This window comes from Capricornis sumatraensis, chromosome X (genome assembly GCF_032405125.1).
Source record: "Capricornis sumatraensis isolate serow.1 chromosome X, serow.2, whole genome shotgun sequence".
NCBI classification, from domain to species: domain Eukaryota; kingdom Metazoa; phylum Chordata; class Mammalia; order Artiodactyla; family Bovidae; genus Capricornis; species Capricornis sumatraensis.
The window spans coordinates 76,865,203-76,881,436 of NC_091092.1; the positions used below are offsets into that span (position 1 = coordinate 76,865,203).

The window sequence follows — 16,234 nt, forward strand, 5'->3', positions numbered from 1 at the left end:
ACCCAGAGTTTCTTGGAACTGGCCTATATGTGAGTGGGGCTTCCTGGGAAGGAGGCTACATGAGCAAGAAGGGAGGGTGCAATCTCATTTCAGCAGTGAGCTGGATGGAGAAGAATCCAGCCACCTCAGATGGGGTTTTCCAGGGGCAGAGGAAGTACGTAGAGGGTAGGGGATCATGTGGCCACCCTGACCCCCACTCCCACTCCTTGCCCTAGAACCATGGATCCCAATGAAATGCCTGCTATGCCCTGCTCCCTCCCCGACTCCACCACTGGGCTTGAGACCAGAGCCCCATGTGGGATTGAACTTGGCCCCAGAAGATCTATAGGTCACTGTGCCCGCTGCCACAACCACGGCATCACTGACCAAATCAAGGACGAGGAGCACCTCTGCCTCTTCCAGGCCTGCGAGTGTGACAAGTGTGTTCCCTTCTCGTGAGTATGGCATCTGACAAGGGGAGGGGAGTAGGCCTCCTCTAAAGGTGACTGACCTTAGACCCACAATCCTCCCACTTTAGGGAACACGACAACATCTTGCCTGCTGAACGTGACTTGAAGATGGAGCAGGGGCCATACGTAAGGAGGCGCCCGACTCGAGGACGGATAAGGAGCGGGACTACCTCTCCCAGAGCTCACAGCCGTGCCAAGAAGTTGGGCACTCGAGCAAGAGTCCCCAGTGAGTGTCTCTGGCCAGGGAGGCAGTTGGAGTTTCGGGTGTAGGGAGCATGCGTAGTTCTGTCACCAGTCGTATCACCCAGTTTCTGTGTGGCTTTACTCCTTGGGAAAGTTACTCTTCAGGCCTTAGCTTCCCCAACTATAAAAATGCCATCAGTATTATCTACCAAGTGTTGGTGGGAAGGAGAGATCCGGGAAATCAAAAAGGGCCTAGAGTGGGACAGGTTGGGGGTGAGGTAGAGTGGGATGGGATCAGAGGGTAAGGCTCACCTAAGCCGTCCCCAGCGTCTCACAGTTGGGAAGGAGAACATCACGCCTCAGCTCGAGGCTCACCCCTGTGCAATCCCCGAGGAGGAGTCCGGGGCCAGTGTGGGAAGCTCTGACCTCAGCCACTGCTCAGAGCCCTTCCTGTGTCCTGAAGACCTGGGTACCATCTCTAACCCTACTACAACTTGCCATATGACCCTGAGGGAACACTACTTCTCTATGGGTCTCATAGTCCTCAGTCCCAAAATGAAGACGAGGACTAGGTGGTCTTGAAGGTCTTCTCAGCTCTGGCATTCTGGGCTCCTATCCTTGTCCCCAAATATGCCCACATCTCCTCTCCATGGCCGGCTTGGTTCCTGACTCCAACCTGTGCTCTCTGTTCCCGCAGACAGTCTTCCAAGGCGCTCTGCTGCTCGGTCAAGTCTTGGACTCTTTGTCTCTGTCCTGGACTCCAGCACCCTTGAAGAAGCAACTAACAATTTCTCTTTTGAGGAAGTCGCACAGATCCCCTGCCCTGCCCAGCAGGTGAGTAGAGTGAGAAAGACCACGGGGCTACTTGTATATTGTGTTACTGAGTGTCCAAACCTTCTGCTTAAGGCTCTGGAGCTAGAAGGAGGAGATGGAGGCAGTACAGGGCAACTGGGGGCGGGGGGCGAGGTGGAGGAAGGGGAGGAGGAGCAGGCATCTCAGACTTAGGGGCAACGACAGGGCTCTCCCAGCTTTGCCTTTCCCAATTTGCGAGACTTTGGACAAGAGACTTTACATATCCGAGCCTCTATTTCCTACCAGTGTGCTGAGAGGGGACAGTGTTCTACACCTATAGAGAACTGCCGACTCATTGGGAAAGACCCTGATGCTGGGAAAGATTGAGGGCAGGAGAAGGGGGTGACAGAGGATGAGATGGTTGGATGGCATCACCGACTCAGTGGACATAAGCTTGAGCAAACTCGGGGAGATAGTGAAGGACAGGGACGCCTGCCATGCTGCAGTCCGTGGGGTCACAAAGAGTCAGACATGATTTAGCAACTGAACAACAGCAACAACATAGCATTGAAAAGAGGACCAGCACAAGGCCTGCCACATCGCAGGCCTTTGACAACTGGAGGCTGTTATTCCACATGAAACAAATAGATGGAATAGAAGCTTCTGCTGAGAAGGGGAGCCGTAATGGTGAGGGACACCATCTTGCCCAGGCCAGAGTCTAATAACCATCAGAGAAAGTGTCCTGGAGAGGAGTCAAGCTGGCCCTTCAAGCCCCTTGGGGATTGGGGAATATAAGGGCAAGAACCAGTCCCCGGACAGGAACAGTAATCACGTCTCTCCAGGTGCCTTGCAGATTAAAATGCAGACACCTCTGATTTCCCATAAACTTTACTGTTGCTCCAGGAGTTTTAAAAAAGCTGAGAGGAATTAGTGTCTCTGGAAAGATACAGGAAAAAGAAAAAATGGAAAAGAAGACAGGCCAGGCAGGGGAAGCGACTTGTCTAAGCCACAACACCTAATGGCCATTCAGATTCCCACATGCAGATATTGTAAAATCTTGGCCCCCTCCCCACTGGTAGTACGTGCCTGCCAAAGGGATAAATCCCCTGGTCTCTCCTTTCCTTGTCCCTAGACACTCAACTCTGATCCTCCAGCCCCACGCCACCCTTAACCCCCTTCTACTGCAGCCACAGATTCTGGGAAGACTGTGGCCTCCAGAACCCTGGCAGGGGCCAAGCTTAGTAAGGAGAAGAGCAGAAGGCCTCAGGGCAGCTGGGGACTGAAGGGGCATGGAGGGAGTGTGGGTTCCCAGCTCCCATTCTCTGACATCCTTTGTTTTCAGGCTCCCGAAGCTTCCAACCAGGCCTCGGTTTCTGCCTCCTCAGAATGGCAGCGAAAACTGGAAGCAGCCGAGGCTCTGCTGGCTCTGAGAGAATCTTCCTAGGCCCCTTCTGGCTCCACCTCTCTGCTCCAGCCCTGCGTTGCTCCAGGTAGCCTGGTCTTTGAAAGGAGAACAAGGGGTTGGGGCCAGTTGGGAAATGGGAGGCTGTTGTGGTAAGCAGGGGCTAACTGGGAAGTCAGAGTTAGAGGGAGGTAGGGGGGTTGAACTTCTTTGGACCCAGGCTGCCAAGCTCCTCTGTCGGACTCTCGAAGTGGCAGTAGGTGGTTGTCCAGAGAATCACTGAGCGTTTATTGAGCACTGTCCTCCAAAGCAAATGTTCACTGCCCTGATGTCAAGAAATAAGGAAACTGAGTCCCTGAGAATGGCAGGGACTTACCAAGGGCATGCAGCATATCAAGTGGAAGAATCAGGTCTCCTGACTCCCAGTCCAGAGTTTTCTACCCAGACTCCTGCAGTCTGCTGTGATCTGGGGAGGACATGTATAGGTGATAAGTGTCTAGTAGAGAAGGAGATCTAGTTCCTGCCTTCAGGGAGCTTCCAGTCTTGATGTGGAGCCTGGATGCCTCCACAAGTCATGTTTTGGGGCTGAATCTCAATGATGAGCCTGGAGAAGAAGGGCAGAGGAGAGCTAGACACCTGGGAAGGCTGAGGGGGAAGGCTGGGCACTACCAGATCAAAATGGACTGTGATATGGAGAGTGAGTGAAGCAGGCAACCCTGGAGGAACTGCTAGAACATGATGGAAGAGATGAGCGGGGAGAGGCTACCAGTCACGGAGGTCTGCATGCCAGGCTTAAGAGGTTCGGCCAGCAACTGTGGGTGGCGAGGGACCAAGGACTGTCTGAGCTAGAGAGGAGCATGTGTGGAGACCCTAGGCTTGACAAAAAGAGATGTGGTTGCTGTGATGGAGGGATTGGAGGAAGCAAGAATTGAGATGGGCAAATCAAGGAAGAGTTCTGTGCAATATAGTCCAAGGTGACACAGCTTTGACTGGGTGGAACAAAAAGAGGGGAGAGCTGGGAGGACAAATGGATGTGACCTGGCCCTGACCCGTTTTTTTTTTGTCTGTGTTGACAGCTCCTGATGGAGATAAAGGACTTCAGCCTTCTAGCCCCTCTCTTTGACCCAGGCCGGCCAGCTCCATTTCTCTGCCTCTTGGTCACCTGGGGTGCATCTCCCTCTTGAACTAGAAGCCCAGAAGTGGGGAACTCACTAGAATGCTGTCTATTTATGCATTTGCGAAATGCTTAATGTCCAAAATTCTTACTGCATTTTTATTTTAAAAAGCGTTTAGGCTCTTTTATAAGCTTTTAGATGGTTTTTATTATATGGGACAATTCCTTGACTGAGGGTGGATATTCCTGTACCTCCATCCTTTACTCTCTTGGATCCTGGGGTCTTATAATGTCTCTTATGAAAACAGGGTTTTGCCATCTAAGCTGATCAGTCTCTAAGTAGGGTTCTGTGTGAGTTCATCTGTTCATCTGCCAGAGGTTATTTTGATTCATGATTGCAAACTTACCAGCATGCTCATGTACTTATCCATGCATGTGAAAATCTGAGGATGTTTTCATTTTGTGTCTAGGTTTGTGTATGTGAGCAAATAATAAACCTTCATTGTAAGGCACTGAAATATAGGTGTTGCCTGTTACCACAGTATAACCTAGAGTACCCTGAGTTTACCATGTTCAAGTCACTTTTCAAAGGGACAATCACTTTTCTCAATAACTGGGATTTCTTAACATGGCTCGATAAGGAAATGGTAGAGAAAAAAATGGGTAGGAGATTTACTCATTCAGCAAGTAAGTGCCTACACCCTGCCTGGCATTGACTGCTTCCAGTTGTCCAGAAGGCCACAAATTCAGATGTCCGCAGGATCAAGCAGGTTATATAAATGAGTAGAGCAAGCCAGATGGGGTCTGGCCAATTGAGAGTGCATGCTCTACCTAAGGGGGCAGCTGTCACTTGGCCCTAGCCAATTGTTGCCATGCAGGAATGCAGACTCATTGTGCCACATCTCTTGATTTTTAAAGATAAGATGAAACTCTAGATTTCTATGCAAAATATCTCAATTTTGAAATGCTGGCTCTGGTTTCCCCTAAACTCTTTAAATGGGCCAAACAAAAACTTCCAAGCAGGCCAACTTTGGGCAATAGAATGCTGGTTTGATTCTAGTCCAATACGTATTTTACAGTGGGGAGAAACTAAAGCCAATCTGGACAAGAAGACTCAAAGAGGGGAAATTAATTAGATCTGGGACCTATTTTGAAGGACCCAAGAGATACAAAGAAGAATCATTATCATTTGGTTAGTCTGTGTTCACTGAACACTAAGCTCATATAACCTCACAGTAGTTCTGTAAGCTCAGCATTATTATAACCCTTACACATCAGGAAATGTACTCAAAGAGGAAAAGTAACTTGCACAAGTGCTTGAAGGGAAATTTTAAGGCAAAGGTGGTTGGTGGGGGGGGAGACTCCTTTCTCTTTGATTTGCCCTAAATTAGCTAATAAGTTTACTTTTCTTTCTTTCTTTCTTTCTTTCTTTTTTTTTTTTTTTTTAACAAAATGTCCAGTGAGAGGTTCAAAACTTGAAGCGGCCGACACCCAGCTAGGAGGGTCTTTCAAAAACCATCCCTTTATTTTGTACTCAAAGTAACATTCTGTGGTAATCAATCAAATCTTACTTTCACCTGTTTCTCAGTCCTCTGCTGATGTTCAAGATCCTGCCCACCCACCCTCACCATACCCCCACACGTGTTGAGCTATACCTTTTTTTTTTAAAGTCTCTGAATGGCATAGTATAGGCATCTTAGGATATTGTTATACATGTTAGACATCAAACATCTTTTGTGAACTATCCTTTGGTCACTACTCCAGTTCACGCGTTTAAAATATCACTTTACATAACAGTGTGAGTTAGCTCTTGACTCTGATATGTTGTATGACAGCATTGATTAGGTCTGAGGATATCCATCGCACCAGAGCATCTGCAGAGTGGATTAGTCTCAACCAGTGCTACGCAGGTAAATGATTAACAACAGGCGCTGGGGGAAGAAGGAGGGTTGCATGAACCGCCCTGTGTTGTAGCATTTGCCAATTTCAAGCTACCAACGAGATGTCCTTTGATGCAGAGTTGGGAAGAGATGGATTTCCATCATTCAATTACAATAAATATACATAATCTCAAGAGCACAGATAATAGTAAAACGTAGGAAAGTAATTAGAAATCGATGACTTTTGATCATGTAGTATGTTCATTTTCAATATAATGCATATGTAATGCATTTGTTACTTTATACATTTTGGAGAAGGCGATGGCACCTCACTCCAGTACTCTTGCCTGGAAAATCCCATGGACGGAGGCGCCTGGTGGGCTGCAGTCCATGGGGTCACGAAGAGTCGGACACAACTGAGCGACTTGACTTTCCCTTTTCACTTTCATGCATTGGAGAAGGAAATGGCAACCCACTCCAGTGTTCTTGCCTGGAGAATCCCAGGAACGGGGGAGCCTGGTGGGCTGCCGTCTATGGGGTCGCACAGACTCGGACACGACTGAAGCGACTTAGCAGCTTAGCAGTACATTTAGTTTTAATGACAGCTGTGTTTAACAGCTGGCTCACGAAATTCCTGACAATGTGATACTCGCCTTTTATGTTCCAGTAAGAGTCCTCTCCAGCACTCTACTGCTTTCAGCTCTTGCCCAGAAAGGCATCTCTTTCAACTTAGGTCACACTAACACTGCAGGGCTGCTGCCACTGGTTTCTGACCAAGAACAGCCTAAAGTGTGGGGAAAGTACTCGTCATTGATTTTTAAAAATCGAATGATCTGGAACAAATATTGAGCAAAATGAGTTGTCAGCATTGTTTATGAGCAAACGTGCCATGTCTGGTAAAGGCCAGAATAAGCAAGACTCATGCAGGGATGTTGTTAACAGATTTCTTAAAGGTTAAAGGGATGGGGCAACTGATGTTCCCTGGCCATGGGATCTGTATCTCTCATCAAGAGACAGACATTCACTACCCTCCCTCGTCTTTCTCAGACAAATGCTGCATAATCTACACAAACTTCTCCACTTTGCCTTTTTTCACTTAAAAACATGCCCCTTGTCGTTGAATACAGGCACCATGTTACACAGCAGATCTCCAGAACATACTCATCTTGTACAACTGTAACTTTATATTCGCTAAACAACTACTCTCCATAGCCCCCTTCTCCCATCCCCCGGAAACCACCATCCCATTGTCTGCTTCTGTACACTTGACTATTTTCGAGGCTTCGTGTAAGATGTATTGTGGGCTTCCCAGGTGGCACAGTTTTAAAGAATCCGCCTGCCAATGCAGGAGACACAAGAGACACATGTTCCATCGCTGGGTTGGGGAGATCCCCTGGAGAAGGGAATGCCAACCCACTCCAGTATTCTTGCCTGGAAAATCCTATGGACAGAGAAGCCTCTCAGGCTACAATCCAGGGGTTTGCAGAGTCAGACACTATGGAGCAACTGAGCACTTTGCCAGGTTCTAGGGTCTTAGTCTCTCTTACTTTTCGTCTCTGCCCTGGTTGGTTGAGGTTGGTACAGTGGCTTGTTCAGGCTTTTTTGTTTGGAAGGCATTGTGCCTGAGTTCTGGTGGGAGGAGGTGAGCTTTTTCCTCTTTTGGTCAGGGCTGTGTGAGTTGGTGTGTTTTGGGATGTCTGTGGGAGTCCTATCTGCTGATAACTGGATTTGTGTTCTTGTCTTGCTTGTTGTTTGGTTGAGGTATCCTGTGCTAGGTGCTGCCAGCTATTGGGTGGTGCCAGGTCTTCAATACAGTTGGAGTCTTTCTTGGGAATTCTTTTTAATTAACACTCCCTCGGTCAGGAATCCTCTGGCAATCTAGTGTCCTAGACTCAGCACTACAACCTCAGAGGCTCAAGCCCCATCTCTGGTTGAGGAACTAAGTCTCCACAAGCCATTTGTTATGGCAATAAAGGGTATTAAAACAATCAAACAAAACAAAACTAAACAAAAAACAAGAAACAAAAATGAACCTTTTACCAATGGCAAATGCAAAATCATTCAAACAGAAACAAAAACAAAGAAATACACACACACATAAAACCAAAACAATCTAAAGAAAACAAAGTACAAGGAGTGATCTGGCAAGCAAAGGAAACCAAAATGATACAACAAATTACAAACAAAACTAACTAAAACACAAAACAAGACCGAAGTAGAATGCCAACTGAGGAATAAAGCAAACAAAACAAAACAAATTGACAAACATGGTGAAAAAAAGAAGAAAAGAAACAGAGAAGCAAAGTTAAATAGAAGCATATAAAAATTTACATATCAAAGAATGACTACAAGAAGAAAAGAACAAAACTCAAAACAAAACAAAACAGCAAAAAAAGACCACAGAACCACAGAAAGCCAACTTTAGAAGTACATAAAGGAAATAAAAAGTGTGACTTAAAAAGTTCTAAAATCTTAGATAGAGTTAGTAATAACACAACCACAGCAACAGAGGAAAAAAATCCAAAACAAATTATAGAATGAAACAAGTATAATATTGTATATGAAATGAATCGCCAGTCCAGGTTCGATGCATGATACTAGATGCTTGGGGCTGGTGCACTGAGATGACCCAGAGGGATGGTACGGGGAGGGAGGAGGGAGGGGGGTTCAGGATGGGGAACACGTGTATACCTGTGGCAGATTCATGTTGACGTATGGCAAAACCAATACAATATTGTAAAGTAATTAACCTCCAATTAAAATAAATAGATTTATATTTAAAAAATATAAAAATAATTACAAATGTTTTTCTCAGGTCTTAGCTGTCAGTGTCCTTTCCCTGCTGTGAGCCACAGCCCACCTCCACCTCCCTAGGAAGCCCTCCAATACTGGGGGCTGCTAGTCTCTGGACCTGCTGTGGGGATAGCTCAGACTCTAATCTGGCCCTACTCCTGTGTATTCTTGACTCCAGTGTCCACAGCTGTCAGAATTAGGGCATTTTATTTTGTGGAAACACGCAGCTTCCTTTTATACATTGCATAGACACAAAGTTTACCTAGTTGATCATATGGATTTAAACTGCAGATTATACAGCTGGCAAAAAGATTTTCATTCCTCTTACTTAACTATTCCACCCCTGGAGCTCAACTGTGGTTTTATCCCCACCTCTACATGTGGGTCATCCACAGGAGTTTGCTCCTGAGGCTGCCCTGGAGGACTTGGATCTGCCCCAGTGAGGACCAGGTGTGGAGGAGGCATGGCTACTTGGACTGCAGGGACCTTGGCAGCACTAGGTGTTCAGGGAAGCCAGCCATCATGGGCTCAGGTGATATGGTGCTATTAGGCTTTTTTCCTTGCTTCTGGCGTCTCTGCCCCATGAGAACTGAGCATGGAGGCAGTATGGCTGCTTGGATAGTGAAGATCCCAGTGGCATCAGGTGTGTAGTGAAGCCAGTGGCCATGGGCACAGAAGATATGGTGCTATTATAATCCTTTTCTAGCTTCTGGCTACTGACACTCAAAGTGCCTCCCTGGCTGGTCCTTCTCTGTTGCTTGGCACAGCAGGCATTCAAAGGACCCCCCTGGCTAGGGTCCTTCTCTATTGCTTGGTGCATCAGGCACTCAAAGGGCCACTCTCTCTGTGGTCTTTCTCTGTTGGTCAGCTGCTGGTTCCAGTGTGTGGGGACCACACAGTGATGGCTCCACCCCCTGCACATGATTCAACAGTAGCACCCTGCCTCCATGGCTGCCCAGAGTTCCTCCAAAGGTATTCCCCACTATGAACTCCTCCACCCCATCCACTTGGGCCATCTCCCTGCAGTCAACAGCAATCCTTGCCCTGGGATTGGTCTCCAGTCCTTGTGTTTATATCCCTGTCTCTCTCTTCTTCTTGGAATCCCATCGTGTTTATAACAATCTTTTTGATAGCTCCTCATAGGCTTTCCTCACTTTTTTCACTTGTCTTCATTCTTTTTTTTTCTATTTCTTCCTCTGACTCTATGATTTCCAATGAATTGTCTTCAATTTCATTGATTCTTTCTTCTCTCTACTCAAGTCTGCTGTTGAATTGCTCTCACGAAATTTTCAGTTCAATTATTGTATTTTTCACCCCCAAGAATTTCTAGTTGGTTCCTTTTTGTAGTTTCTGTTTTTATTGCTATTTTCATTTTGTTCAGGCATCCTTTACATGATTATTGTTTAGTTGTTTATGTGTGTTTTCTTTTAGCTCTTTGAGTATTCTATGCCAGTCAGTTAAAATTCTTTCTTTGACAGCTTATAGATCTGAGTTTCATTAGGGTTGGTTTCTGGAGTTTTATTTTATTCCTTTGATTGGGCCATGTTTGTCTTTTCCTTTGTATGTCTTGTAACGTTTTGCTGGAATTCGGGCATTTTGGAAAAAACAACCACCTCTCCCAGCCGTTACATACTGACTTTGTACATGGGAAGGCCATTGCCAATCAGCCCAGCTAGAGGTTCTAGGGTCTTCCAAACCTTTTCGCATCTCCTGCTCCCCCTGGAGTTTGCCTATGGAGTTGTAGCTCTAATGTGCTACTGGCCTCTGTTTTCAGCAACTTCCAAATTCTATTAATAGCACCAGTCCCCTCTGTGCTCTGAGTCAGGCAAGACAGGAATCAGTCTCTCAGGAAGCCCCTGAACAAGCCAGACATCGGGCACACAGTCCACTTTTTTTATTTCCTCCCCATACTGAGGCCCCCATATGGGGCATTTCCTTCTGGTTACTCCACTCCATGCAGCATAAGGGAAGGAAATCAAGCAGGTTACCAAACACAGTGAATATTCCTACCACTTTCTATGGTTTACAATGTCCTGAGTGCTATAGCTTCTGAACTAGTGTCTAGCATTCTCACAGAGTTATTCTATTCCATACATACATTGTTGGTAACTCAATATCTCTGTGGGAGGGAGGAGAGCCTGCAGTTTCCCACCCTGCCATCTTCATGAAGTCACTCCAAGATGCACTTTTTAACAGGTGATGTTTGCATAACTGCATCTCTTTCTTCCACTGTATATGAGGATACACTCCAAATGGAACTGAGTTTAGAACATAAAATTCAAAGTTATTTCAGTACTACCAAAAAAAATCCTCTATACATTAAGAATGAGGAAAATCCACCTATGGATGAAAATACAGAAGAAATAAGGCAAAATCTGGATAAATTTGGCTATTAAGCCTTAACTACATCTTCATGGCAAAATTTCCCTAAAGATACCATAAACTCAGCAAAAAAAATGCATAACAACTGGGAAAAATGTTTTCGACTTCTATCAGAGACAAAAAGGGCAAGATTGTAGCATATCCCTAAGATACAAAGAGGGCTTCCGGGAGGTGCTAGTGGTAAAGAACCCACCTGCTAATGCAGGAGACATAAGAGATGTGGGTTTGATCTCTTGGTCAGGAAGATCCCCTGGAGGAGGGCATGGCAACCCACTCCAGTATTCTTGCCTAGAGAATCCCACAGACAGGAAAACCTGGCAGGCTACAGTCCATAGGGTTGCAAACCCTTTTTGAAAAGAATAAAAAGTCAAAAACCCTATAGAAATTGGGCCCCAAATGACAATTAATAGTACAGAAAGAAGAAGAAAACAGGAATGGGTTTTAACCATATGAAAAAGACATGCAAACTTGTCCACCTTAAGGGAACTGTAAGTTAAAACATACATTGATATATCATTTATCTGCTATCTGATTGGCAAAATTCAAAACTCTGGCAAGAGTACTGATGAAACTTGGGGAAATTGGCACTCATACTGATGAAGAAAAGGCAAAAGGTACAGCATTTCTGCAGGAGAATTTGGCAGTAATGAGCAAGATTATTCCTTCAATAGTATATCTCAGGATCAAACTCAAAGACAAACTGATAAAAACTGCATGAGATGATGTCACAAGTCTATTCACTGTAGATATACTTGTAATAGTAAGATTGCATACATGCTTAGTCACGGTATTCTCTGATTCAGCAGCCTCCTAGACTGTAGCCTGAGAGGCTTCTCTGTCCATAGGATTCTCCAGGCAAGAATACTGGAGTGGGTTGGCATTCCCTTCTCCAGGGGATCTCCCCAACCCAGCGATGGAACATGTGTCTCTTGTGTCTCCTGCATTGGCAGGCGGATTCTTTAAAACTGTGCCACCTGGGAAGCCCACAATACATCTTACACGAAGCCTCGAAAATAGTCAAGTGTACAGAAGCAGACAATGGGATGGTGGTTTCCGGGGGATGGGAGAAGGGGGCTATGGAGAGTAGTTGTTTAGCGAATATAAAGTTACAGTTGTACAAGATGAGTATGTTCTGGAGATCTGCTGTGTAACATGGTGCCTGTATTCAACGACAAGGGGCATGTTTTTAAGTGAAAAAAGGCAAAGTGGAGAAGTTTGTGTAGATTATGCAGCATTTGTCTGAGAAAGACGAGGGAGGGTAGTGAATGTCTGTCTCTTGATGAGAGATACAGATCCCATGGCCAGGGAACATCAGTTGCCCCATCCCTTTAACCTTTAAGAAATCTGTTAACAACATCCCTGCATGAGTCTTGCTTATTCTGGCCTTTACCAGACATGGCACGTTTGCTCATAAACAATGCTGACAACTCATTTTGCTCAATATTTGTTCCAGATCATTCGATTTTTAAAAATCAATGACGAGTACTTTCCCCACACTTTAGGCTGTTCTTGGTCAGAAACCAGTGGCAGCAGCCCTGCAGTGTTAGTGTGACCTAAGTTGAAAGAGATGCCTTTCTGGGCAAGAGCTGAAAGCAGTAGAGTGCTGGAGAGGACTCTTACTGGAACATAAAAGGCGAGTATCACATTGTCAGGAATTTCGTGAGCCAGCTGTTAAACACAGCTGTCATTAAAACTAAATGTACTGCTAAGCTGCTAAGTCGCTTCAGTCGTGTCCGAGTCTGTGCGACCCCATAGACGGCAGCCCACCAGGCTCCCCCGTTCCTGGGATTCTCCAGGCAAGAACACTGGAGTGGGTTGCCATTTCCTTCTCCAATGCATGAAAGTGAAAAGGGAAAGTCAAGTCGCTCAGTTGTGTCCGACTCTTCGTGACCCCATGGACTGCAGCCCACCAGGCGCCTCCGTCCATGGGATTTTCCAGGCAAGAGTACTGGAGTGAGGTGCCATCGCCTTCTCCAAAATGTATAAAGTAACAAATGCATTACATATGCATTATATTGAAAATGAACATACTACATGATCAAAAGTCATCGATTTCTAATTACTTTCCTACGTTTTACTATTATCTGTGCTCTTGAGATTATGTATATTTATTGTAATTGAATGATGGAAATCCATCTCTTCCCAACTCTGCATCAAAGGACATCTCGTTGGTAGCTTGAAATTGGCAAATGCTACAACACAGGGCGGTTCATGCAACCCTCCTTCTTCCCCCAGCGCCTGTTGTTAATCATTTACCTGCGTAGCACTGGTTGAGACTAATCCACTCTGCAGATGCTCTGGTGCGATGGATATCCTCAGACCTAATCAATGCTGTCATACAACATATCAGAGTCAAGAGCTAACTCACACTGTTATGTAAAGTGATATTTTAAACGCGTGAACTGGAGTAGTGACCAAAGGATAGTTCACAAAAGATGTTTGATGTCTAACATGTATAACAATATCCTAAGATGCCTATACTATGCCATTCAGAGACTTTAAAAAAAAAAGGTATAGCTCAACACGTGTGGGGGTATGGTGAGGGTGGGTGGGCAGGATCTTGAACATCAGCAGAGGACTGAGAAACAGGTGAAAGTAAGATTTGATTGATTACCACAGAATGTTACTTTGAGTACAAAATAAAGGGATGGTTTTTGAAAGACCCTCCTAGCTGGGTGTCGGCCGCTTCAAGTTTTGAACCTCTCACTGGACATTTTGTTAAAAAAAAAAAAAAAAAAAAAAGAAAGAAAGAAAGAAAGAAAAGTAAACTTATTAGCTAATTTAGGGCAAATCAAAGAGAAAGGAGTCTCCCCCCCCACCAACCACCTTTGCCTTAAAATTTCCCTTCAAGCACTTGTGCAAGTTACTTTTCCTCTTTGAGTACATTTCCTGATGTGTAAGGGTTATAATAATGCTGAGCTTACAGAACTACTGTGAGGTTATATGAGCTTAGTGTTCAGTGAACACAGACTAACCAAATGATAATGATTCTTCTTTGTATCTCTTGGGTCCTTCAAAATAGGTCCCAGATCTAATTAATTTCCCCTCTTTGAGTCTTCTTGTCCAGATTGGCTTTAGTTTCTCCCCACTGTAAAATACGTATTGGACTAGAATCAAACCAGCATTCTATTGCCCAAAGTTGGCCTGCTTGGAAGTTTTTGTTTGGCCCATTTAAAGAGTTTAGGGGAAACCAGAGCCAGCATTTCAAAATTGAGATATTTTGCATAGAAATCTAGAGTTTCATCTTATCTTTAAAAATCAAGAGATGTGGCACAATGAGTCTGCATTCCTGCATGGCAACAATTGGCTAGGGCCAAGTGACAGCTGCCCCCTTAGGTAGAGCATGCACTCTCAATTGGCCAGACCCCATCTGGCTTGCTCTACTCATTTATATAACCTGCTTGATCCTGCGGACATCTGAATTTGTGGCCTTCTGGACAACTGGAAGCAGTCAATGCCAGGCAGGGTGTAGGCACTTACTTGCTGAATGAGTAAATCTCCTACCCATTTTTTTCTCTACCATTTCCTTATCGAGCCATGTTAAGAAATCCCAGTTATTGAGAAAAGTGATTGTCCCTTTGAAAAGTGACTTGAACATGGTAAACTCAGGGTACTCTAGGTTATACTGTGGTAACAGGCAACACCTATATTTCAGTGCCTTACAATGAAGGTTTATTATTTGCTCACATACACAAACCTAGACACAAAATGAAAACATCCTCAGATTTTCACATGCATGGATAAGTACATGAGCATGCTGGTAAGTTTGCAATCATGAATCAAAATAACCTCTGGCAGATGAACAGATGAACTCACACAGAACCCTACTTAGAGACTGATCAGCTTAGATGGCAAAACCCTGTTTTCATAAGAGACATTATAAGACCCCAGGATCCAAGAGAGTAAAGGATGGAGGTACAGGAATATCCACCCTCAGTCAAGGAATTGTCCCATATAATAAAAACCATCTAAAAGCTTATAAAAGAGCCTAAACGCTTTTTAAAATAAAAATGCAGTAAGAATTTTGGACATTAAGCATTTCGCAAATGCATAAATAGACAGCATTCTAGTGAGTTCCCCACTTCTGGGCTTCTAGTTCAAGAGGGAGATGCACCCCAGGTGACCAAGAGGCAGAGAAATGGAGCTGGCCGGCCTGGGTCAAAGAGAGGGGCTAGAAGGCTGAAGTCCTTTATCTCCATCAGGAGCTGTCAACACAGACAAAAAAAAAACGGGTCAGGGCCAGGTCACATCCATTTGTCCTCCCAGCTCTCCCCTCTTTTTGTTCCACCCAGTCAAAGCTGTGTCACCTTGGACTATATTGCACAGAACTCTTCCTTGATTTGCCCATCTCAATTCTTGCTTCCTCCAATCCCTCCATCACAGCAACCACATCTCTTTTTGTCAAGCCTAGGGTCTCCACACATGCTCCTCTCTAGCTCAGACAGTCCTTGGTCCCTCGCCACCCACAGTTGCTGGCCGAACCTCTTAAGCCTGGCATGCAGACCTCCGTGACTGGTAGCCTCTCCCCGCTCATCTCTTCCATCATGTTCTAGCAGTTCCTCCAGGGTTGCCTGCTTCACTCACTCTCCATATCACAGTCCATTTTGATCTGGTAGTGCCCAGCCTTCCCCCTCAGCCTTCCCAGGTGTCTAGCTCTCCTCTGCCCTTCTTCTCCAGGCTCATCATTGAGATTCAGCCCCAAAACATGACTTGTGGAGGCATCCAGGCTCCACATCAAGACTGGAAGCTCCCTGAAGGCAGGAACTAGATCTCCTTCTCTACTAGACACTTATCACCTATACATGTCCTCCCCAGATCACAGCAGACTGCAGGAGTCTGGGTAGAAAACTCTGGACTGGGAGTCAGGAGACCTGATTCTTCCACTTGATATGCTGCATGCCCTTGGTAAGTCCCTGCCATTCTCAGGGACTCAGTTTCCTTATTTCTTGACATCAGGGCAGTGAACATTTGCTTTGGAGGACAGTGCTCAATAAACGCTCAGTGATTCTCTGGACAACCACCTACTGCCACTTCGAGAGTCCGACAGAGGAGCTTGGCAGCCTGGGTCCAAAGAAGTTCAACCCCCCTACCTCCCTCTAACTCTGACTTCCCAGTTAGCCCCTGCTTACCACAACAGCCTCCCATTTCCCAACTGGCCCCAACCCCTTGTTCTCCTTTCAAAGACCAGGCTACCTGGAGCAACGCAGGGCTGGAGCAGAGAGGTGGAGCCAGAAGGGGC

At 45.6% G+C, this 16,234-nt stretch overlaps 1 protein-coding gene across 1 annotated transcript; it reads left to right on the forward strand.

Moving 5' to 3' along the window:
* Positions 1–219: 219 nt before the first annotated feature.
* On the forward strand, positions 220–2,868 carry LOC138070675 (doublesex- and mab-3-related transcription factor C2-like). Its single transcript, XM_068961906.1, has 4 exons — positions 220–434; positions 518–675; positions 1,330–1,466; positions 2,767–2,868. The coding sequence occupies exons 1-4, from the start codon at positions 220–222 to the stop codon at positions 2,866–2,868; spliced, it is 612 nt and encodes a 203-aa protein (XP_068818007.1).
* The last annotated feature ends 13,366 nt before the right edge of the window (positions 2,869–16,234 follow it).